This window comes from Micropterus salmoides, unplaced genomic scaffold (genome assembly GCF_014851395.1).
Source record: "Micropterus salmoides isolate LMB-PRFRI ecotype aquatic unplaced genomic scaffold, ASM1485139v1 Ms_hic_scaffold_4, whole genome shotgun sequence".
In the NCBI taxonomy this organism is placed as follows: Eukaryota; Metazoa; Chordata; class Actinopteri; order Centrarchiformes; family Centrarchidae; genus Micropterus; species Micropterus salmoides.
In genome coordinates, this window is record NW_024043372.1 from 28,204,141 (window position 1) to 28,228,606 (window position 24,466).

At 39.7% G+C, this 24,466-nt stretch overlaps 1 protein-coding gene across 1 annotated transcript; it reads right to left on the reverse strand.

The window, feature by feature from the left end:
• Window positions 1-390: 390 nt before the first annotated feature.
• Window positions 391-21,003, reverse strand: dnai1.2 (dynein, axonemal, intermediate chain 1, paralog 2). The gene is made up of 20 exons (XM_038697655.1): window positions 20,796-21,003; window positions 20,546-20,614; window positions 20,338-20,436; window positions 20,035-20,115; window positions 19,680-19,806; window positions 19,346-19,401; window positions 19,022-19,177; window positions 18,383-18,442; window positions 18,137-18,265; window positions 17,728-17,816; window positions 17,509-17,625; window positions 17,264-17,307; window positions 16,851-17,098; window positions 16,399-16,488; window positions 16,193-16,280; window positions 15,941-16,020; window positions 13,297-13,445; window positions 10,198-10,297; window positions 6,840-7,025; window positions 391-1,736 (listed from the first exon to the last, which is right to left on the reverse strand). Exons 1-20 carry the CDS (start codon window positions 20,835-20,837, stop codon window positions 1,635-1,637), a joined length of 2,112 nt encoding a protein of 703 aa, XP_038553583.1. The 5' UTR covers window positions 20,838-21,003; the 3' UTR covers window positions 391-1,634.
• Window positions 21,004-24,466: the final 3,463 nt, after the last annotated feature.

Sequence of the window (24,466 nt, forward strand, 5' to 3'; positions counted from 1 at the left end):
GTAAGATTGGGGGGGATATTGGCAAAAAAGTGAATATAATAAGTATGTTTTCATTATATATGTATAATTACCTGAAAATAAGAATTGTTGTGTTACCTTAGAATGAGCTCTTTATATCTACAGAGGGATCTGATCTTCTAAATGGAGTTCGCCATGTTGCACCACGTTTTGCGGCTGCTGTAGATTCTTCTACACATTTTGAACGGAAAGGTGAGGGGAACTGTTATCTGTTGGTTGTAATCTGCAATGAAAATTCTCCAGAACACATAATGGCTCTGAAGAAACTATCCAAAACCACTATGACAATGTTAACATAAACTACTTTTGCACTTATAGGCACATTTTGTCAGGTTTAAGAATATTGGAAGCAAAGAACAAGAGACACCCATATCCCAATGAGGAGGTTGTTGGAAGTCATTTTAGTAAAAACTATTGACTGAACAGATTTCAGCAACACAAGAGACAGTTGATACAGAAAAAAAGCACGTTATACAACACCTCATCGGGTAGCTCCTGGAACTCACGGAATATCACATATTGCTAATGCATGAGTAACAGTACACAAGGGTGGACTTCCCCTCTGGTAATACTACAGTTGTTGCACTAAAACTGTGACCTTTGTTTTGCTCTTTCAAACCACTGCACCTCTCTTCCACCCAACCCAAAAGTGATACATGTGGCTACAACAATCTACAAAAATGCAACATAAACAAATCAGACAAAGAGTAGAACAAACTCTTATTTGACCCACTTTGCAGGATGAGTCCTATTACCACAGTAATGAGGTAACGGTTTAAGCTGTATTATCATTACTGGCCACAAACATTTGTTATGCATTGTCTGTAAAAATAAGGTGACTGAGTGGCCATCTCTAACTAAACTTGCCGAGATATGGTAATGAATCACACTTAAGGGAAAGAATGCTGCATGTGTTCGCAGGAATACGTGAAGGGCGGAGGAGCTCGGTGTAGCACAGAGTTCTGTGGCAGCATTTGATTCCAGTTGAGCATCAAGGCACTGGGTGGCACTTTACTGAAGGACAAGATCATTAGGACAGAGAGGAATGGAGAAATAAGGCAAAATAAAGACGGACACTGCCGTGACTCAAAGCAAAGTTCTCCCTGTGGATGGGATTTTAAAAGGCTCCTAGCTCATCCTTGGACTGGTGCCCAGGACGGCGTGTGCCAGCCAAGATAAGTTGTCTGGATATGGTCCATAAATGCGCAATCTATTACGCTAATTTATCTCCCCGTTCACTTGCAGTAACTCTCCCCCCTCACATTTTAGCTTAATGAACTTGTACAATACATACGGAATGGGTTTAATAAATCCCTGCGGAAAAGGTCAATAAAGTCAGTGGAATTCTAATGTTGCCTGTTTAATATGTATCAAGTACTGCAGTATAAATGAATGCATTGTTAATTGTATATGAAGGATTTATTAAACATCTTAAGAGAGATCAGAAAAAAACCAAAACATTTTTAATAAACACATACAAATTGATTTCTTGTTATGACGATGCTGTTTACTGTTGCACGCGCTGAGCAGAAGAAGTGTTTTTTTTAATGAATGAATGAGAATTAAAGACTGTACCATGTTGTTCTGTTGGGGAGAGAGAAGCCACGGTGGCCGTGTTAAACTGTGCTTTGCTCTGGTTCCCTCAGCAGACTGAGGAGCTTCTCCATCTTGGCTATTTCTACTTCTGGACCCTTAGGCTGCTCCTGACCCTTTTTCACACACACACACACACACACACACACACACACACACACACACACACAGAAAGAGAGAAAGAGAGGAATCAGAAATTACTTGACCTCATGTTTACCAAGCACTGGGGGAGACCACAAACCCAGCAGGCAGGCAGTTAACAGCAGGAGAACACAACACTTTGAAACAGAAATTGAAATGGACGTAAGGTCAGTAGTAGCTGAGTGGTTATATTACTCCATTATATAATCATCTCTTCCCACCATATTGTGAAATATGCTTTGAAGACACAGAGCTACTACCTAAAGGGCACCATTGCAAAGGGCAAATTCGAAGAGATCTTCCAAAGTTTGTGGTGTGTTATTATTACTGGCACATTAAATACTCCTGTAATAACTGTGCCACTGATGAGCTATTTAATATGGCTCAAATGTGTTCTCTTCTGCTGCAGGAGTTCCTCCTACCTCTGTAAAAGGATATTTTTCAGGCTTATGTTATCGACGCTCATTTAGTATTGTTACAGGCTTTTCTCAAACCGAATTAAACTTTGATTAGAGCAGCCTGACACGGTCTTACAGTTCAACACTGTGCCACTTGATTTTAACCATCTTAATCAGGAAATAACATGTTTGATTACTGTATTGGGACTTTAAGAGAACACCCATTTCAGCTTCTACCCCTGAATTAATGCAACTGTTGAATTTTATATAATGATATTACAACTTACTGGATATACTGTACAAATATGGTGGACTTTCACTTTCAGGAACAAAGAGGTAATTCGTCATTTCTATGTCTTGTGCATTTGCAGAGAGGCAGGTTAATACTAATAAGCATGGTTAGATATGATTGTTTAAACTAATGGAGACTCACGGGTTGAAAAAAGGTAGAGTGAGGTGCAAAGGTCTAAATCATTCCAAAGCTGCATGGAAATCAGTTAGCACTGTAAAGAAAATGTAACTACTGTTTAGGTAAGCAGTGAATGTATCTGACTGTCCTGTTTTCACCAAGACATCCAACAGTCCCAAGACGTCCCAATAGTTACAAAGGAAGCAGTCCACAATTTATTTGGATTTGTAATACAGACCGCTAAAGGAATGCATCAAGATGCTTTCAGTGTCCTACATCCTTTTCCACAGCAGACCCTAACTTTTATTTACAGCAGGAAAAGCACCGGTGTAACCAATAACATTTATGATGGTACTTTCAAGTGAGTTTCAAGTAAGTGACTAATAATGTGGTGAGCCGGCGTTGCAAGATGACAGGACCCTGGAACTACAACTTCTGAACTTCCGAATTGCTAATTGAATGAATAGGAAAACAGTGACAAACGGTCATTCAACCCTCAACACAGTTCGAGAAATGACGGGTGACAGACTTTCTAACTCCTCCTTTGAAGTTGGAAAATGTATATCTATATTTTGGTGTCATTATTTTGAAGTTTGAAATGGATACAGTGGGGGGGGGGGGGGGGGGGGGGGGGATCCAGATAGACTGCGGTGAATAAGCATCAAATCTCGACGCAAAATAATATCTCTGCCATGATGAATGGCTCAATAAAGGGAGGAAGGCTGACTGGGGACACACACACGCACACACTCTCCAGATGGCAACCTGTGCTCTGATTTATTATCTAAATTCCTTTTTTCCTTGCTGGTTTGCTTATCGCAGCTGTAGAATCCCAGACTATCTGCATGAAAGTAATGCAAACAGATTTGGTCCCCACCTGTGTTGTAAGGCCCAGAATTTCATGTGGGCTCATTTTCAGGCACTCAACATGATGTAGATGTTATGATAGACATTATGTTTTGGGAGACAATTGTGACAATCACAACATATTGCATAAGGCTGCTTTTATACTGCAACTGCCACTTGTGATTTGAGGGCAACAAAGAAAGAGGCCAGTGAAAAGAGAAGAGATGAGATGAACACATTCATGCTGCACACAGTTGAACAGAACTGTGTGTCGAACATTGGGTCATTTCATGTTAGTGGTCATCTGAGAATGATGAACATTTAGAGCGTGTGTCTGAAGTACACTATTATGTGTACTTACAGGTTGTTAATACGCATTATGTGACTTGTAGTACGCTTTCAGATTCAACTAGAACTGCACAAACATTATGACAGTAGACTGTCAAACACTCAAAGTACAGCACAGGTGAATAAGATGGGACATGGGCATTTGGCCCCACACAGACCCTCCTGTACAATGTTGTGTGTACAGCATAGTAGCACATATTACCTCATTAGTATCTTTAGCCCTTCAGCTTACAACTAGGAAATAAGTGCCCAGTTCAGCACAACAGAGAGCACTCAGGGCATTTCTTGGAAGCCTCAAACAATTAATTAAAAAACTATTTGAGGAACACGACAGGACAGGAGAGATCAAGTGGACGGGTTTAGTGAGAGTAAATGAGCAAAGAAGTTGGAATGCCTTGTCAGCCAAAATCAAGTACTCAAGTAGAAGTAAAAGTGGTCATTAAAATAACTACATGAGTTGAGAGTACAAAAGTATTTACTGAAAGAATTACTTGAGTAACTTAAGAAATAAAAAAATAATTTATTTGATGTAGATGTGAATGGAATTATTTCAGCTACTGTTGGTCTTCCTCAGGTAAAGTAAAAGACGCAACAGACTTGTATTTATTTATCTTGATTACATAACCTGCCACATATACACCAGGACAATATTTAAAAAAAAAAAAATACATTACTATTATAGTCTGTTAAATAAGCCAATAAGTAAAGATTGTTTAAAAATACACATTATTTTACAAATCAATTTAGGAGATAATGCTGTGATGTTTCATAATTTATTACCTACTAAATACAGGTGTGTTTTCTTCTTCACTTTTATGTGAGAAAGATCATCTGTGGTTGAAATCAGTCATCCACATGAAACCAAAGTAGTTTATCTTTTTTGTGTGCACACAATTTGGACTGTCTTGTTCAGGCTACATCAATGAGCATGACTAGTTAAATGCAGACTTTTTTACATTTTGGCGTGTGTGTAGCTATTCATTATTAAACATGTTAGCATCAAATCAACAGACACTTAACTACTCTCTGTCAGCTCAGCTTCAGCATGGTTCTCAAATACAAAGTTACTGACTTCCCAACCGAAACCTGCTGTACCAACACGGTCTCATCCTATAGGGTGTCAAATACCAACGCTTTGAGAAAGCCTGACAGGAGTCGGTATTGGAAGCCCTGGGATGAGAGCAGGCTGGTTGCACAGTGCACTAAATGTTCATCTGTAAATATTAGCTGCTAGCACTATTTGAAAGCCATATTACCATGCTGTAGCTGTAGCTCGTCTGCTTTTAACAAGAGTCATGTGGATGCTTGATTATGGTAGGTTAACAAAGCAGTAGCAGACGTGGGACCAGCTGACCATCTACACTTAGCAGATCATGAATGCATAAAATAATTAATAAATAAGTAGCGAAGTAGTGCGATTAATGTATCCGAATGTAACGGAGTAATAGTAATGATTTTTCACTAAAAATCTTCTCAAGTAAGAGTAAAGGTATGATGTATTAAAACAACTCTGCCAAGTACAATTTACTCAAATAAGTTACTTGAGTACATGTAACAGAGTAAATGTAACTCGTTACTACCCACCACTGTTTTATCAAATAGATGAGAAAACACACTTGTACAGAAAGTGTTTGGATTACTAAGCAACTGTGACAATGTTTTGGCTATTTTTATGGGCCCCCATGCCCATTGTGTTAGTTTCATAAGACATATTATTGATATATTTGATGTGGGCATTTGTGTCTGATGCTTATTTGCCACACTGTGTTCCAAAATATTCAGCTGTCAGTGGCGCTGAACTGTGCAAATATTTCCAAATTGTACACCTTAGGGCTACAGTCTGAGGTTGCCTATGAGGTAGAACTGGATGTGTGCATTATGCAGTACCTATACAAACTGTTTATGTGTGTGGTTGAAGGAGAACTGGTTATTTCTGTTGCTTGGATGCAACACACAAACGACCAGGTATAATGCAAAGAAAAGGAGAAAATAAATAAGTGTTACCCTAGTCATTAGAATTTCTTCTAGTTAACATGCACCCATGTGAACAACACAAAGGAAAACTGGAGAGGCTGCAGAGTTGACTTTAAATGGGCCCTGATTAAAGTGTTGTGACTCAGTGTGCCATTTGGTTTCCCCCTGTGTTTAGTAGGACTGCTGTGATTACTCCACAGCTCATTAACCATTGTCACGAGTGGCAACAGAGCCTTCAGTGACTCATCAATTGTGAATGGACTAAAGTGGAATACAACTTACTTTGAATACGAAATTTACTTTAGCTTCTGTTTCTTTAAGATGTTCCCCCATTAAGTCTTGGCATTTATTGCCAATGTGACAGAGTGACAGGGAATATAGGGAGATACACAGAGGGATGACTTGTGAAAAAGATCCATGCCCTTACCAGAGGTACCCTGGAATCCACGGCCGTTGCGATTATGTGATCGGCTTTTTAAATCCCTGGCCCACCAGAAGACTCTCTTTATCTCACTTTCCCTGATTTTCAGTGAAATTTCCAAAAAAAATAACAATTCATGTTCTGCTTATCCTTCTAGTGATCTTTTCTAACAAGCTTATTCAATTACATGGGACACTCGACTTCTCTGTGGCTAATTGCTAACTGGCCTAAATGAGCAAGGGAGAAAGTACTACAGGCGATTAGTGATGCTGATAATGAGCTGCGGAGGAGGGGCAGAACGATGGCCTTCCTTCCATTGTTATTTGGTGAAATTAGCTCAAGGTCAGGACCCTGCAAAGAATGAATCATCTGATCTGCTTTCATCATGTGGAATAATGCAAAAAGCACAGACATGCATCCAGACTGTTAAGAGATAAGATGGTATATAGACCATCAACAACACTTGCTGAAAGTAGGAGAAGATTTGGTATTTAAATTGTCACGTGGAAAAGCTCCATTCACAAGCACAAATAGAGCCTAATTATAAAAACAAATGCAGCTACAGAAGAAACCTGGAATGGTAAAGCAGCTACAGGGCAGGTTTATCTTCTTACCTCTTACAGGCAGACTTAATATGGACGTCGCTTTGAAGTGCACTAGCCCAAATCATTCTACTCGATAAGACTCTTACCTTGGGTTTCTTGCGGAGGTTAGGGGAGAGTTTGAGGCTGGTGACATAGCCTCGGTCATTGCCCACTATGATGATAGGATAGATGGGATTAAACTCAATGTGAGTCAGCTTGGTCTTCTTTTTGGCCACCACTGGCTGCTGGCAGATGGCCTCATATTTGTTGATGTTGAGGTCAAAAACATGAACCTGAAACAGATGAGTGATCAAAGGAATTAAATGTGCTGCTGATTTTTTTTTACAGTTCTGATCCTCTAACTTAACAGTCAGAAGTAAGTATGGGCTAAATCTATTGTTAGAGACTGCTTTTTCTTATCCTGCATTTGGGTTGTCTTTAATGTGAATAAGAGAGTGATGGAGCACAGGCCTCTGCAGGGATGCAGCCTGATCAGCCTGACCATCTGGTGCAAGGAAGGGTGTTCCCGGTAATTCAATGAGTGTGCACTTCTGTCCGTATGTGCATATGTATGTGTGTAAATGTGTGTGCTGGCAGCCCTGATACAAAACGTTAGGCATCGTTATCCAGAAGGAACCAGATCACAGAGATCCCTCTCTCAGCCTAAGTGCATCTAGACAATCTGTCGACAACAAATGAGCCCACTTCCAAATCACAGCCCACTCCTTTTACCAGAAAGATGACTGTGCCCGGGCCGCTAAGGTTCACACTGCCTATGTGTACCAGCGCCGCACAAAGCATCACAGTCATCACTTGCGACCAATCATCATGTTCTGCCAGGGTATGACTTTCTGTAACTTCACTACAGCCATTCTCTGCAGTGTTACATATACAAGCACTAATGTTACTTTAATTATAAGTGATTGCAGTACACACTAACTACATCTGTAATTCACACAAGAACTTGGAGCAGAGATACTTGTACTGGTTTGAAATGATTGCCTATAATTTATCAAAGTTATATTGTATTACATATTTTAATTACATTAGTTTAATATATCAAAGCAGTTCAATTATTTAGTTAGTTTTCATTAATTTAGGTTGATGCTGTTTAAGTATCATCTCTGAAAATGTAGCATGAGGGTGCATGCAGGTAGACAGACAGAAATATGTGGCAGTCCGTGCACAGAAGGTTAAGAGGAGCTTCACATAGAGCACATATGGATTTGGAGACTAATCACTGGGGGATAAACCTGGACCTCTCATTATTTCTTCCTGACAATTTATTTCCTCAACAGTCAGCTCGGGCGGAGAGGCAAGGACAGAGAGAACGCAGAGATATTTGTTTGCAGTGGCACAACTCAATGTCATTCTTACGCCCCAGCCTGCCAGGCAAGTCATTATCCTTATGAACACATGCAGACACACACATACCCTCCCCACCCCCCACTCCCCCACACACAAGCACGTACGCCATTGTGTCTCTGACATTTTGTGTGGCAGCAGCAGCAGCAGTAGCAGCAGGCCAGGTTGTCATCAACAGTAAATACACGTCAAGGAGCGCACAACTCATGCTGAGTCACTCAAGCTTGATCAGACACTTGTCACCAAAAACAAAGTACAAATGCACTGCAAAGCATCTGCTATCCTGGGGAAGTTCACACTGATTAACATCATGTGCTGCGGCCGCACAAGTGATTGCAGGAATTCTGACAATATTCTGTCATTCTTCAAAAGCGACCAACAGTGACCAAATGTCTGGGTTTTTTAGAGGATCCAGTTAATTCTGCACACTCTGTTCGTTTACAGGTGACATTTCCTCTAACTCAAAATCTGACATTGCAGTATACACTAGCTCCTGTCAACAAATCCTAAGCTATTCACCCAACCACATCCTTAAAATGAGACTGGGATGATACCTCAGCTTTGAGTTCAGCACTGAGAAATAATGGACCAGACACAGTGACCTTGATTGACTCCTTTAATATACTTGTCCTCTTTGCTGCTTAGAAAGGAGAGGATATTGTGCTTGTAAAATGTATGCCAACTGATGAGCTTTTAATGAGTTTTTTTAATAGCTGCTGAAAAATGCTTTTGATCCAGTTTCACAGAATAAATTACCATGGTTACAAAAGAGACTTAATATGCTTTCTAGAAAAGTCATTCAAATTAGATTTTTCTTTTTACAAAAGGTGTTAATTAAACAAACTGATGGTTTTATTCTGAGTTGAAACATCAGCTGTATACATTGCCAGATATCTATCTGCAACTTTATTTGTAGTAGCAATGTAATCTGACGTCTCCTCTCTTCCACATCTTATCAGGACTGGTGTTTGGTTGTGAAATCATTTGCAAAATCATGGGTATACTACAGGATAGACTGTGGTGACTTAATCCTGCCGTTGGAGAGGGTGGGGCACACACTATCACATAAGGTGTCTCTCAAATTGCTCAGCTCTCATTTCCTCTTTGTCACTCTCACTCCACTTGGCACACTGGACAAGAAATGTGTTAGACACAACACTCTGGACTTTAATAGCATGGTGCAGACCGGTGCGAAGACAAACAGATGGGGACAGCTTGCAGCCACACTAAAAAAAAAGAAGAAGATAAGCAGTGCAAGCTGCAAGCATTGAAATTACTTTTGGCTGGAATCAATAACCACTGGCAGTACAGGAAGCTGCCTTTGTTACAGGCAACCACGTTTGAACAAACTCAATTGCCTCAGGCTATTCTGTGTTAATCTGAGGATTAGCTTTATGGATGCAGTTCTAAAGGGCTTAGTCAGCTGAGTATATATCTATATTATAAGGATAATAATGAAGTAGCAGGTGGTGGATGGTGCAGTTGTTGCGCATGTTTTGTCAGGTAAGTGTCAAGCTCATTTTATCTTAGGCACGCAGCAGATGGGTGGTGGTGATAATCACAGCCTTCAGACAAAGCATACTATGGGCCCTTATATAGGTCTGAGACTGGTTGCACAACCAGCCTGGATATTTTAGTATATATATATTTGTTTAATATCTTAATATACATAATTAGTCATGACTTCCTTCTTCTAATCCTAGATAGAGAAAACAACATTTAAGATGCACTCAGTTGCTAGTTTATTATGTACACCTATCTTAAACTAATGCAATCTAATACAACAGTCCTGCAATAAACCCAATCTTCATGAAGCTTTTAATGTTCAGTTTTTGTAGAGGCTGTCTTAGAGAGGTGTTGACTCAGCTGTGTTGTCGCTTCGGAGGCGGCAGTTTTGTGGAGTTGTTGAATTGTGTGGAATTATACTGACAGGTGTTTCTAATATTTTGTCCACCCCATTTATATCAATTATAATGCCCAGCTCCATATTCTGTATCCCAAACAGACAGTCACAAAAGCTGCTGTCTTCAACTACAGATTAACTCTAACCTCCCTTGTCAAGCTGTGGGCTGCAGAATGTAAGTTTAGACGGACACCTACTGTTCCATCTGTTGTGACAGCAGCAAATACAGTGGATGAGTATGGAGACCAGGCAACATCACCAACAGCTGCATTCAGGTCAAAGGTGAACATCGGAGTGCTGAAAAAACACACAGACATCAAAAGGTCAGACAAGAAATCTGAAACTTTTCATGAAATGCATTGTGCCTCTGAAATTCAGTGTTATCCAGAAAAAACAGCTTAAGTTGGTGTTTTGAGTAGAGTCTAGATTGTATATATGTTTATTGTATATTTGTATATTGCATAACTGAGACTGTCTGCTCTATCTGATTCTGCATTACAGATATAAAACAGTACACTTTATTTATATAGTCAAGACAATGGCACATCTGTGATTTCTTCTAACAAGTTTACAGCAGTGGAAAACCATCTTTAGACTGTCATCCATGGTGATCAGTTACAATCTGTCCAGACACTGATGCCTCATCAGAGTCAACAGAAGGTTCCTGCACACTATTTCCTCACATTATTAACTTGTGAAACACTACTGGAAGCAAGATGAAGAAATGTAACATTTCCCACAGTTGAAACCAGGCGCATACAGGTCTTCTTCAAATATTAAGGAGCGTGTGTGTGTGTGTGTGAGTGAGAGAGAGAGAGTAAGCTTAACACTCTTTTCAACAGGGTGCAACTTTGGTAAAACAGAGGGATAGGCTTACATGCACAAATGAAAGCAATTTGGACTAGCAGTGTTTAATTGGTGTTGGATTTACTAAGGCAGCAACTAATTACGCAACCAACACCTGAAACATCCTTCTAGGCACAGTGAAGCAGAACTCAGAAGTCCCTGATCACTGGTAGAATATGTCTACCATCAAAAGCAGCAATTCACACACACATTTATATTGTCTCTTACCCACAACACCCTCCCTTAAATACACTATACACCACAAATATTGTGGTAGAGGTGGAGTATTTTCTGTGCAAAACCGAGCCTCATAAATTGCACGAAACTTAGTAAACAAACCAGAAAGCACAATCAACTACACTTAATTTAAACCTCATTGATTTTCTGCAAGATGTGCCTCGGATGACAGACAAACTGTGCTTTCATTCTACTATGTCTGTTTGATAAATAACATGCACTCTGGTAGGTGTGGAAATGTCTGACATGGGATGCAAAAGGCTAATAAATATGGCCCAGAATCTTTCAAAGAGGGGGCTTTTTACAGAGCACATACTGTAAATTGAGAGGCACAGCTATTAGGATTCATAAATTATGTTTATCACTAGGCTGATGTGCTAATGTATCCAGCTAACCTTTTTGTGTGATTAATAGACTTAATGCAAGTCTCTTCTATTACTACAAACCCTTCAGCTTGACTGGCTAACATCATCGACAGTTTTACAGGATATATACAGGATAAATTAGCCTCAGCCGTCAAACAAAAGTAGCAGTTTTCGGTGTAACTTTCACACGTATCTGAGCCGTGTGGTAAAGTTTGTGAAAAGTTATTGGATCCAGTCAGACCCTTTCCTGGAAACAATATGTCTTGTATCTATTGGATGTTATGGATCATTCCTGAAAATCCCGTCTCTCATAATGAGCCAATGATTACTATCATTATTCAGTCAAGCTGCCTGTGCTGACAAGCAGTGGGAGGCACAGCGGGTTAGTCAAATAAGCAAGGAAGATTATGCTGGGTCCATGATGAGTATCAGAAGGTAATAAAGACTAATATACTGTAATATTATGTAAAGATTACAGGAATGACGTTTATCTTGTCCCTTCTTCACTGACTATACATGGACATTTGTACACAGAGCATTAGTAAAGTTGCTAACCATGAACATTTAGATACGGTATAAAATTGCAGTTGCTATTCTCTAACTAAATACAGCATCTTTTTTCTGCCAGATACTTCTACTTGAATAAAGCTAAAACTAAAATGTTTACTATACACAGCCAACTAAACTGAAATATTAATAAAAGCTGCGTGGGGAAATCCTGAAATTACCTAACAAAAAATTATTTTGGTAAACAATACGGTACACAAAGGAACAAGTAAGGAATGAATCAGTAATGAGCTGATACTTAATGAACCCTTAATAAGTAGTTAATCACTACCCAGTAGATACTGATTCACTAGAGAACTGACTGGGAGAGACTATATTAATAATTCATCGACATACGGACCATTTTCTTCACGAGTCGTTCTTCATTAACTCTGAACGAGCCGCTGAGCAGCACAAAACTATTAACGACTAATTACTTAATCTTTACTCGTTCTTTTTAGGCCCACTCAAGTAAACTAATGCATCATACTAAGTAGTTACTATGTAATCTTAGAAAAGACATGTAGTTACAGAATTCACCAGTAAAAACACAGTCATAGTAAAAAGAGACTACTTAGTAACTACTTTACTGTGACATATGAAGAAAGTGGTCAGAATGTCAATTCACAGATTACCTGATGATTTATTAATATAATATCTCCCGGTAAGTTATCTGGTAAATCATGATTATTTATTGTTTAGTCCTCCATTCAGAGTTATTCACGAACTACTTATTAACGATTCATTCCTCACTTGTTCCTTAGCAACTACTCACAATTTTGTGTACCGTATTGTAAAGTGTTACCTTTTTCTCTCAATTTGAGATGGCCACTTCCTTATTGCACTGTGGCTGTTGTCCCACTGTCGGCTAGCAGTATACAGCCAGCCATGTGTCAAGTCAAACACACATGGAGTCACAAGCTGCTTCTTTTCACCCGACACTAAAGAGCTTCACAGGGAGACTGTAACGCTGGATATTTTAAGCTTTTCTACAGGTATCATCTTCTTTAAATGCACCCCAGCCAACTAGGAGGAGTCACTGCTGCAGGGACAAGTACATGATCCCTCAACAGCTTCCCACCATTTGATGGGACACCCAGTTAAGCTAGCTGTGGCTGAGATGGAGCTGTAGTTGCTGCGATGATGGGTGAGTGCTGTTACTCAATAATAATAGCACCATACATATACTGCATCATGTTTGTCTCAATCTATGAAATGAAAATAATGTAAAACTGGAAAGCTACACAGGAATGGAAATGACATCTGGAAGTACTCGCTCTTTCCCCCTATCAGTAGTCTTACTTGATGGTATGGTCCCAGACCTTGACGGTCCAGTCTGAACTGCAAGAGATGAAAACCTTCGGGTGGAAGTGGTTCCACTTTACAGCATCCACTGCCATGCTGTGGGCATCATAGGTCTCCAGGAACTGGCTTGAGTAAGTCTTCGAGCACTGGGGAATTAAAACAAAGTCTTGATTTAGACCAAAGTTGATGTTACAGACACAAAATTTTTCTTAATATCTTAAGCATTTAACACAGTGTTCAGTGACTGAACTGATTCTTTACCTGTACTGACTGTAATCCTGTGGCCTTACTAGACATCACTATGACTAGACAAAGGTCCCTCCAGCAACTCAGAAGACATTGTTTCTCACTATTTACACAAGCAGAGTATTGGTCTTCATGACCAGTAAACAAATAAAATATCAAAAATGATTCGGACATGACGTGAGTTAAATTAAAAATAAAAATATTGAACATGCTGTGACATTGCTGACTGGAGAGAGGCTAAAATTCGAATGTGCTTGACAGTTTTAACCCAAAGAGAGTAATGTAATCTGTTGTGATTCAATGTTGAACTAGCCTATAAATATCCACAGTTTGTTTGACAGAACAAGGGTTTACAAAAGAAAGAAAAACAGCAGCAGAGATAGATTGCAGGGATAAATTAGCCAGACAACCCAGGATAAAACAGCTTGATGCCTTGTGGGGACAGCTGTTGCACTTCCAAGCACTGACAGTTTGATTGTTGACCTGCAGCTAGATGAAATATTCTTAATCTGTCCTCTCCTGTGGTTTCTGTGCCACTGAACCTTGAGGTGACAGACAGAACATATTTCATCACACATACTAGGTGTGTGTTTGCCTATATGTCTGCAAGGAGGGTGATTTCACAGGAGTGCAGCCAAGGCGTGTGTTGGACATAGACAAATCAGTGTGCTGCTGCACTTTTGACCTTAATCATGTTGCAAGGCACAATGCCACCAAGATGCAATCGACACGTTTAAAAAAAAAATGTTAGAAATTTGTCTGATCACAATTAAGTCCAATGAGTAAGATAATCGGGGGGTTTCCAAAGACGTGTATAAAGTCAGGAATTCTAATGTAGCAAGGGTAATTCTTCTGATTTGAGAAGAAACTGACAGTGATTTGACAACACAACAAGATAAGTTAATAGACACAGTGTGTTAAATAATGTTTATGCATCATGGTGCACAAAATGAAGTAATAAGTTACCCAATGCGACAATATATCTCTTTTATATATGATGTTAATTGTTTTTGGATGACAGTGAAGTTCTTTAGCACTGGAGCTAGGCTATAAATTAAATCATAGACTGTATATAAAAAGTATTAAATCAGTTGTTGGTTTTGGTCTTCTCAGGGTCTTCAGGGTCAAATGTTGATAATGATGAAAATATTAAATAATTCATTTCCCACAGCAAGGAATTAACATCAGCTCCCATAATCTCACCACCAAACAATGAATTCTCTTTATGGTCATGTGAGATAAACTTCCCTGAAGCACTTGGTTATTATAACAGCCAGTCAGCCAATTTATTTGATATGTGCATTAGCTGTTTCAACGCCTTTAAACCAATAGAATGAAGCAACAGTAACTGCAAACAAATGAGACTTTCATGAGTGTCTTTCTGCCTACGGTAGCAAGAACTTGAGGAAGAAAAGCATAGAGGAGGCAGGAGGCCAGCTGTCTGATGTGGACAGAAAGAGCCTCTGCTTAAGGAGACTCATTAAACACTTAATGTCAGGCCTGAGGGGCTCCCAGCAGGGCCCCTGGACACACACACACACACACACACACACACACACACACACACACACACACTATTAATGGAAACTTTCTAGCTTGTGTACCCTATAGAGAGCAATCACAACAGAAAGAAAAAAAGAAAAGAAAGAAAACACTTTTTAGGGATAAGGTTTTGCTGAACATTTGGATGAATTTTCACAAGTCATCTTAACAACTTTGCAAAACCTTATGACCCTCATGATCTTAAGTGGTAAACACATTGAAAACAGTTCTTTTCATTGGTAAGACAGGCCACCATAAGTCAGAACAGGTTTCTCTTACCAGTGGGGTTGCTAACTAGTGGCTCTGGAACCAGGTTTTCAGTGATGTTGGACAGACAACTGAGCAGGCCATGGTATTCAAATCAAGTTGCATTCAAGACAGTTGTGCCAGCCACTGTAGTTTAAACTAAGCAGATCCAAAATAGATCTAGAATATAGATAGATAGGCTGGGTAATGTCGCCGAGAGTCTGCTCTTTGCTTTGGTGAGGATGGGACTCGAAGATGCCTTAAAGGGGCATTAGGTCAGGCAATGGTGTGGGGGAAAAGATGATTTAACTATTTGTAACACTAGGGGAGGCATACAGTACTGTATTGTAATGTTTTACTATATTAGTTTGTCCTGCAATGTATTAAGTACCATGGATTTGTCTATATCATATAATTAGGACTGTGGCCAATGTGTAGTGTCTTTTTTATTTATGTTACTGTCACAAGTTATGCTGTGATTCTCTTCCACAATGGACATTTGACTGCCTAAGTGCGTCACGTTAGTAGCATGCTTAATGTCATTTTAGAAGTAACCTACAGTATGTCGTCCAGCCAAAACCAGCATGGTGGAATCCTTGATACATACCTTGTGTATTTTCCCCTCCTCTGTGCCAACTAGGAAGAGATAGTCGATCTGTTTATGGAAGTCAAACGATGTACCACAAGCTGTGGAAAAGAGGCAACAAGTACTTATATTAGACTGTTACAGACACCGGCCTGAGGCAAATCAGATCTGATGTCAGATCCGATTTAAAGTATCGTATTTTGCATTAAAAATGAAAAACATACATTCTTATGTACATGCGCAAGATGACATGCTGAGAAATGGAGACCTTACCGATCCTGGGCTGTGGTCCACCTTCTGGCCCTTCAGAGACTGCACCATTCAGTGACAGTCTGATAATATCTGTAAAGACCAGCTCGTTCTGCAAGCATGGAAACACACTGTGATGGAGTAATAGATATATACCTGCAAATTATAGATAGATATAAGAGTAGATGTTACAGAGATATTATATGTCAATAAATAGTTCCTTGGCTAACCTTGACGAGTGTCCAGGACACAACTCGGCCATCAGATGACACTGAATAGAAATTGTGGTTATTGTCCATGTCATCGCTCTGCCAGCGCACCTGAATAAAAAATTTAATTATTAAAGCTGCTGAAAACAGAAGAAATAATTGGGTTTGGCCTAAGTGAAAAAGGTTCATGTGCATAATCAAAATAATATCTGACAAAGAAGATACATTTATGTGACATTTCCTTTATTCTCCTGCAAAGGAAATTATCTGTTAGGTTAGGGGTGTATCATAACTCAGCATTGCTGCATGCTCGTTGTAGTCCACTTCCACTCCTAACTAACTGCTTCAGATTAGCTCTCAAAATCACAAAACTTCCACAAATTGGAGACAAAATCATAGTGCACGGGTCGATTGACTGGAACTAAACACACACCCTGACCTCCCACCGCCTCTACCCTGTCCCCTACTCTCACCTGCCACACGGGGTCAGTGTGCTTGCCAGTCTTAGCTGTGCTCTTATACGCAGGCTCAAGTCCCTCCTCCTTCAAGTTGTAGACAGCCACGATGCCGTCATAGAAGCCTACCGCCACCAGGTAGGAATGCTGCTCGTGGATGTCGAGACACAGGATGCCAGAATTAGTGGGGTAGATGTACTCTGGGAAGGCAGAGTTCTTCAATGAGTAGAAAACAAGCATGCCACGTCCCTGTTTACTGAAGTCGTCTGACCGGGGAGAGTGGAAGGGAGGACACGAAAAAGATCAGGTCAAATACCAAATATGCTTCAGAGAAAGTGATAATTAAAAATCTGATTGAATTAGGTCCAATTCTCAGAAACATTAACTTAACTATTCAGGTATCAATCCTCATTTTTATCCTGTGTACTTACACGATCCCATTCCTACAGCAAAAAGGTCCTGATATTTCTTATTCCTGCGGAGGACAGGTACATCAATGAGTCATCACCCTTCTTGTAACACCAGTAGGGATATACAAACGCTAATAGCTGAGGTATTCAATCAATGATATTATCTTTAGATAATAGATCACTAGTTTGTCAGACGTGGCAACCCTCCCGAATAATAATGAACAGCATTCTGAGGTTACGATAGCAGAGTACATGAGCAAACCTACCAACAGAGGGCAGTGACACATAATCTTTTGGCTTTGTCATACTGGAATTTCCACAAGGGGAGAAGGGTGCCCTCCTGGTCCCTGAACTCATCAGATGCATCCTCGTAGTATTGAAATCTGAAAGGGCGTGAAAGGAGGGCAAGGAGAAGAGAATTTGCAGCAACTTGAATTACAAATGGCATAGTTTATTATTGTGCCACTTGACATATTTACTAGAACATACCTTGTGCTATGTCATCAAATGTATTCTGATTGACCATTCGTTCAAAGATCTTGGACGCCTTGCCCACCTTGGTGATGTCATCATTCTATAGCAGAAACATGACAAGAGTTTGAATTGAAACGCTGCAAAAAATGTACATTAAACACTGTTTTTATTAATTACACTTCCTCATTAAAATATCATAGATGAATATATGAAAATGAGTATGATGGTAGACTCCTGGGTAGTCATATTGTTAGCTTGAAGATAAAACACATGATTTGACATCCATTAACAATTTATTGAATGACAATGTGTGTATGGTATGTATGGCAACAACATTAATAACAGATGTAACTGTGCTAAGATACAAATATTAGATACATGTTAAGTTTAGGCAGGAAAGTTGGTGAGCACCCAGTTTACCTGAGTCTCCATCACCATCATCTTCTTTTTGCTTTTCTCATTATCTTTCTTTGACAGTACGGCTTTCTGCTTCTCTTTATTTTTTTCTTGTTTCTGCAGCTCCTCCACGTACGCATCATAGATCTTCCACTGCAAAGGGAATAGAGGTATTACAGTCAGCCCATGTGAGCACATAAATTCACCGATGCTCAACTGTGTAAAAAACAAGCCCAGCCTAAACATCTCTTCAGTCAGGGAATCCAGTACCTGACTAGCGGTGGCAGAGAAGATGCTGCGTGGAGGAGGTTCAGTCTGGCAGCTTCTTTCCTACAGGAAAATAAAAATGACCCAACTGAAACTCTTGAGGCACTAAGCAATGAAAATCTTATTATACACACATTCACAATAAGTGAAATGTGAAACGGGAAATGACGGGAACCTACACACGAAACAGCTGTTGTTTGGTATTATAAAGATTCCAATTATAGAGACAAAAAATATGGGTGAAAGAATGGATCAGCACACGCAGGTAGCAGGGATTGTCTGAGCTACAGAGAAAGCTGGAGGTGAATAGAAAGTGTTTTGCGGTGCAAAAGTAGCTGCCTGCTCTGCCAGCTGCCTGCTCTCATTGGCTGGATGTGGATGTCGAGTCGGCCGACTCTTCCAGATATTTGGCATGCTAGATATCTGGCTAGCGTCTGCGATGGGTCAGTACTGGTTTCGGGGAGCCGTTTTGACGCGTGCTTCAGTAGTTCACACATAACGACTGGTGACCGCCGATCGATCACTGATTTACCCCTGATCACAGCCTGACGGTCACCAAGCTCACAGACCGGAAAATCTGGCTTAAAATTGCGTAGTGTGAACTAGGCTTTACAGGAGACTGGTTATCCTTGTCCTTCCTACCCTTAGTGGGTTATTCAGGGTCTGCGAGGCCCTCTCACTGAAGTTGAACTGGTTAGTAATTTTTGGCTCCTTCTTGTCGGTTTTGGAGGCAACACTGTCTGGTCTGTCCTCTTCTCCAGCTTCCTCCACTTCCCCTCCATCCTCTACAGGGGTAGCCTATGGAAAACCAACAGGGGGAAGTGATGCACCTCAAGTCTCTTGACATATTGACCTTGAGAGGAATTGTTGATCAACAGGAGCCTGTCATGCATTATTAAAAATGGAATATGCTTTCCCAACACAAAACAGTGCTCTGGTTTTTGATTAAACAAAACTTATATTTACTGGGGTTTCTGGTTTCTCCTCATCAGGTTCTGCTCCAGTGTCGACGGTGGCAGTCTCTGGACACATTAGAAATATTAAATCACAATTTGACTGTGTAGAAAATGAACACATCATGTTTTTTGAACTGTAAACTCTGGTCATGTCTCAAATTATATGACACATGTTGAAAGTGACATCTTGTGGCACCAGGTATGCACTACACCAGTGAAAAAAACAACACTACATGTGACGAAAAACACTATGGACCACAGTGTGCAGCTGTTATGGAGAGAATAATTAATTAGCCTTGAATATATAACAAAGTGTTACTGTGATCTGTAAAGCAACTAACTACCGTCAGGTAGACTCTCCTTGGCCCTCAGTCTACGAGCCTCATCAGAGTCTTGATGCAGGAGGCTGCCCTCCAATACAAAGTGAACAGCCATCTGATCCACAGCACTGGTGGGCTTGTAGGAACGCTCCTGCAAAAGAAGTAATGATGTGAGGAGTAGCGAGCAATCTGTCAGTTTTATTTTAATGTGGTTAGGAGAGACAAAAAAGTGAACTACTTACATGGTACCAAACACATTTTTGACACAAAAAAAGCACAGGAAGAGTGGTTGGGAACAGTTTACTGTCATTGTTTAAATGTTAATCGCGGACAGGGAAGCAAGCATGTTAAGTTATAAGCCTGAATGTAACTTTCTTACCTTGAAGCTGTAGCGGACAATATTCTGGGGGGCATGTGGGTTGTTTGCAGTCAGGATCCTTGTGATTTCCTCTTTCATCTCCTGATGATATCATTATTGATAAAGCAGAGCACATAACTGCACAGGTTACAAAATGCCTGACTTATTTTGGCAGAGGTACTGAGTGCAAAAACAACACCAAAAGATGATACTGAACTCATTTAGATGGGGGGGGGGGGGGACTAAGCAACAAAAGCAAAGTCTGACCAGTTCCCTCAACACAGCTCATCAGGGTGTCTTCACTTGAGAAATGAAATCACTTACAGCCTCAGTGAGCTCCAGTTGATCTGGAGGCTTATTAAGAGCTTTGCCAGACCACTCCTCCCATCCATCACCCGTATCCACACCCTCTTCTTCATGATCCTGTTACATACAAATTAGATTTATATGTTGGGTACGGTAAAAATGACATAATTTTGTATGAGCACACGAGTTTCTCATTATTCTTACTGCAACTTGTAAGTGCACCCACCTTTTTCTTAGTTGTAGCTGCTTTGACTGACTTCGCACCAGGTAACGTTACCCTCTGAACAATTGAGCCCTGCGTGAAAACAAATGAAAACCAGTAAGGGCCTAAATGGTTACCTGCGACATTAGAATAACGAAAAACACTGTCCGGCACTGATTTGACTTCATACAGTTGCTCCGAGGTAGAGTTAACACTTTGCTAACTTAACGTTAGCTAGTTAAAGTTACTGCTAGCTAAACTAGCTGGCATTTACCTTTCTAACAGATGCTGCAACGTTAGTGTTATGCACCGGCATTGCGAAAAGAGTCCGATTAACTGACTTGACCAACACTTTATCTATCTAGTCTTGTCAAACTACAGCACAACAACACAAAGTAAAACAGAAATGTTGAAATAGTTCAATGCAAAAGAAGTCGCTCTTCAGCTTGAGAGTGTATATAGGTTGTCAAGACAACCAGTCGGTCACCAAAGAGGGCAAATATGCTAATTAAGTCAAGATAGTTCCCATCACACCGCTCACACGTCGGGTAACAGTACTCGAGCAAGTGTTTTTTCTATAACTGATAAGATTTTGAAACATTGTTTTGCTGGTTGTCCTGTATAATCTAAATTTGACAATGATGCAGTATGAAAGTCTTACCTGAGGACAGGCTATGAAATCTTAATTGTATACGACGCGAGCACACCACATACAATACAATTGATCAAATTGCTTCGGACTTGGTGTATTTTGCGTACATATACACCGGATACACAAGTGATTACATTTCGTTTTCAAAATAAGATGTAAACACGGTAGACCATTGACACAAAAATGGCAAATACAGCATCTCAGGTGCAAATACAGGTGCTTCCACATCGTGGAAAAATATTTGTTTCCGTGTAATTAATTCAAAAGTGAAAATTTCCTCTATTCTTGATTCATTACACATAAAGTGATATATTTCAGGCCTTTTTTTGTTTTAATCCTGGCGATCATGGTTTACAGTTCATGGAAATCAAAAATCCATATCTCAGAATATTAGCATAAAGAATGTCAAATATAGAAATGTCGACCCGAGAAGAGCTTTTATCTCTCAGTCTGGTTCAGTAGGCCTACACAACCACAATCTTGGAAAAGACTTCTGATTCGACAGTTGTCCAGAGGACTCTCATTGACACCCTCCACAAGGAGGGTAAGCCACAGACGGTCATTGCTGAAAGGGCTGGCTTTTCACAGAGTGCTGGGTCAAAGCATATTAATGGAAAGTTGACTGGAAGGTCAAGGTGTGGTAGAAAGAGACGTGGACCGTTGCTCAGTGGTCCAAAGTCCTCTTTTCAGATGAAAGTTTTTATTTGGAAATCAAGGTCCCAGAGTCTGGAGGACGAGTGGAGAGGCACAGAGTCCAAGTTACTTGAAGTCCAGTGTGAAGTTTCCACAGTCAGTGATGATTTGCGGTGCCATGCCATTTGCTGGTGTTGGTCCACTGTGTTTTCTCATGTCCAGAGTCAATGCAGCCATCTACCAGGAGATTTTAGAGCACCTCATGCTTTCATCTGCTGACAAGCTTTATGGAGATGCTGATTTTCCTTTCCAGCAGGACTTGGCACCTACCCACAGTGCCAAAACCACTAGTAACTGGTTTGTTGACCATGGTATTACTGTGCTTTTCATATCATGCACAAACCTGGCATATTGCACACATTTGTTGTTAATTGTTAAATCCTTGTTGTATATTTTTATATCTTCAATTTATATATTTTGTTGCAATACGTCAAATCCTTGTTGTATATTCTTATATTGTCAATTTATATATTTTGTTCCAATAAGTCAGCACTACACAAACCCAGAATAATGCACATGTTCTGCAAATAGTTGTATTTTTTCTCTATTCACTTTAATATTCTCATATAACTTGCAGTGTCTATTCCATATTTATATATTTCTACATTTATTAATGTCAACTATATGTTTGTCTACGTGTAGCACCTGTGGCTGTGGTCGGGTGTCTCTCATTTTCCTCTTGATAATAGCCAGTAGAATTCTCTATCGGTTTCAGGTCAGGCGAGTAGGCTGGCCAAACAAGCAGAATCAGAATCAGAAGGATCTTTATTGCCAAGTATGTTACACACATACGAGGAATTTGTTTTGGTGATGTAAATGCTCCGTATTTGTATAGCGCCTTTCTAGTCTTTTCGACCACTCAAAGCACTACATCTGCATTCACCAGTCATACACATTCATACACTGAGCCAAAGTGCTCAAACTAACATTCACACTCATTCATACACTGACGGAACAGCCGCCAGGGGCAAATCGGGGTTCAGTATCTTGCCCAAGCACACTTCGACATGCAACCAGGGGGAGCCAGGGATTGAACCGCCGACCTTCCGATTAACGGCCAACCCGCTCTACCTCCTGAGCGACGGGCGAGCTGAAGGCCGCTATCAAAGCAACCTGGGCTTCCATATCACCTCAGCAGTGCCACAGCCTGGTTGCCTCCATGCCATGCCACACTGATGCAGTAATTTGTGCAAAAGGAACCCTGACCAAGTACTGAATATTAAATTAACCTTTTTCAGAACTTTTGAACTTTTCAGAAAGTTGACATTTCTGTATTAGACAGTCTTTATTCTAATATTCTAATATTTTGAGATATGGATTTTTGATTTCAATGAGCTGTAAGCTGTAATCAAGATTCACGTATCAAGATTTCACTTTATGTGTAATGAATCTGATATATGTTTCACTTTTTGAATAAAATTACGGGGAAAATGAACTTTTCCATGATATTCAAATTTTCTGAGATGCACCTTTACATAGCTATATGAAAGTAAAATTAACTTGATTATATTCATAGGGACCTGTGTCCCATAAAAGCAGTTTTATTGTATCAATGCAAAATTTACAGTAAGTCCCATATTTGTACAATGAAATGGCTTCCTTTTTTAAGGTGCTGTTAAACAAATTGCCCCATAATTTCAAGTAGTAGCCTAGCCCATGTGACAGATTACTTATTCATGATGGTAAACCGAAGAAACATTGAATCATAGTTCGTATATAGTTTCGTATGTTCAGTATTATGTAATTGGCCACTGTAAAGCTACTGCAAATCCCACAAAAATATATATCTTTCACTACTTGCACCAATACTGCAAACCGCCATCCTTTATTCTGAAATTCTGGGAATTTTCCTTGGTGGGATTTTCTTTAGCTTTAAAAAGGGGCCGACAATAATAAAACTTTATTATAGAAACCTTACATTATTCAGTCTTTATTCAGTTTATTATCTTGGAATAATACATGTGAAAGTATTTCTGTAACATCTGCCCCATACTTGAAATTATGGAGCAATGTGTTTTACAGCGCCTCAAATTTCACAAAGGAAAACATTTCATGGTACAAACATGGTACTTTTACTCTACATTGATAAAATGTAGAGTAAAAAAATGTTATTTTTACTGTGTATGTAGTCAGAGTTGTCCTGAAATTAAAACACATCAGTCATTTTAGGAAATTATGTACTACTGTGTTTAAACAGCACCTCAAGTATCAGACTTGAAGCCATTTCAAGGCATAACTGTGGTACTTTAGCTTTGGCAAATCTTTAAATTGATACTGTAATAATGCTTGTGTATGTAGTCAGACCCAGGGCCGTTACTGGTCAGACCCATGCTGAACACAAACGTATGAGTAGTTGTCAGGAATTACGTAATACTGTGTTTTTTTCAAGCAAACCCAAATCAAAGAATAAAGTAATTTTAGTGGAATTTATTGTTAATTTTAACTGCAGGTGACATGTTATATACCTGTGAATATAATCAATTTTTTTGGTTCTCTATTAGATAAAATTAAATTTCAATACATGAATTTGCTTAACTGCGTATGTCAAAATGATCTCCTCTGTGATTGGACAGACTCGTCGTGAATATTTTATAGACCCG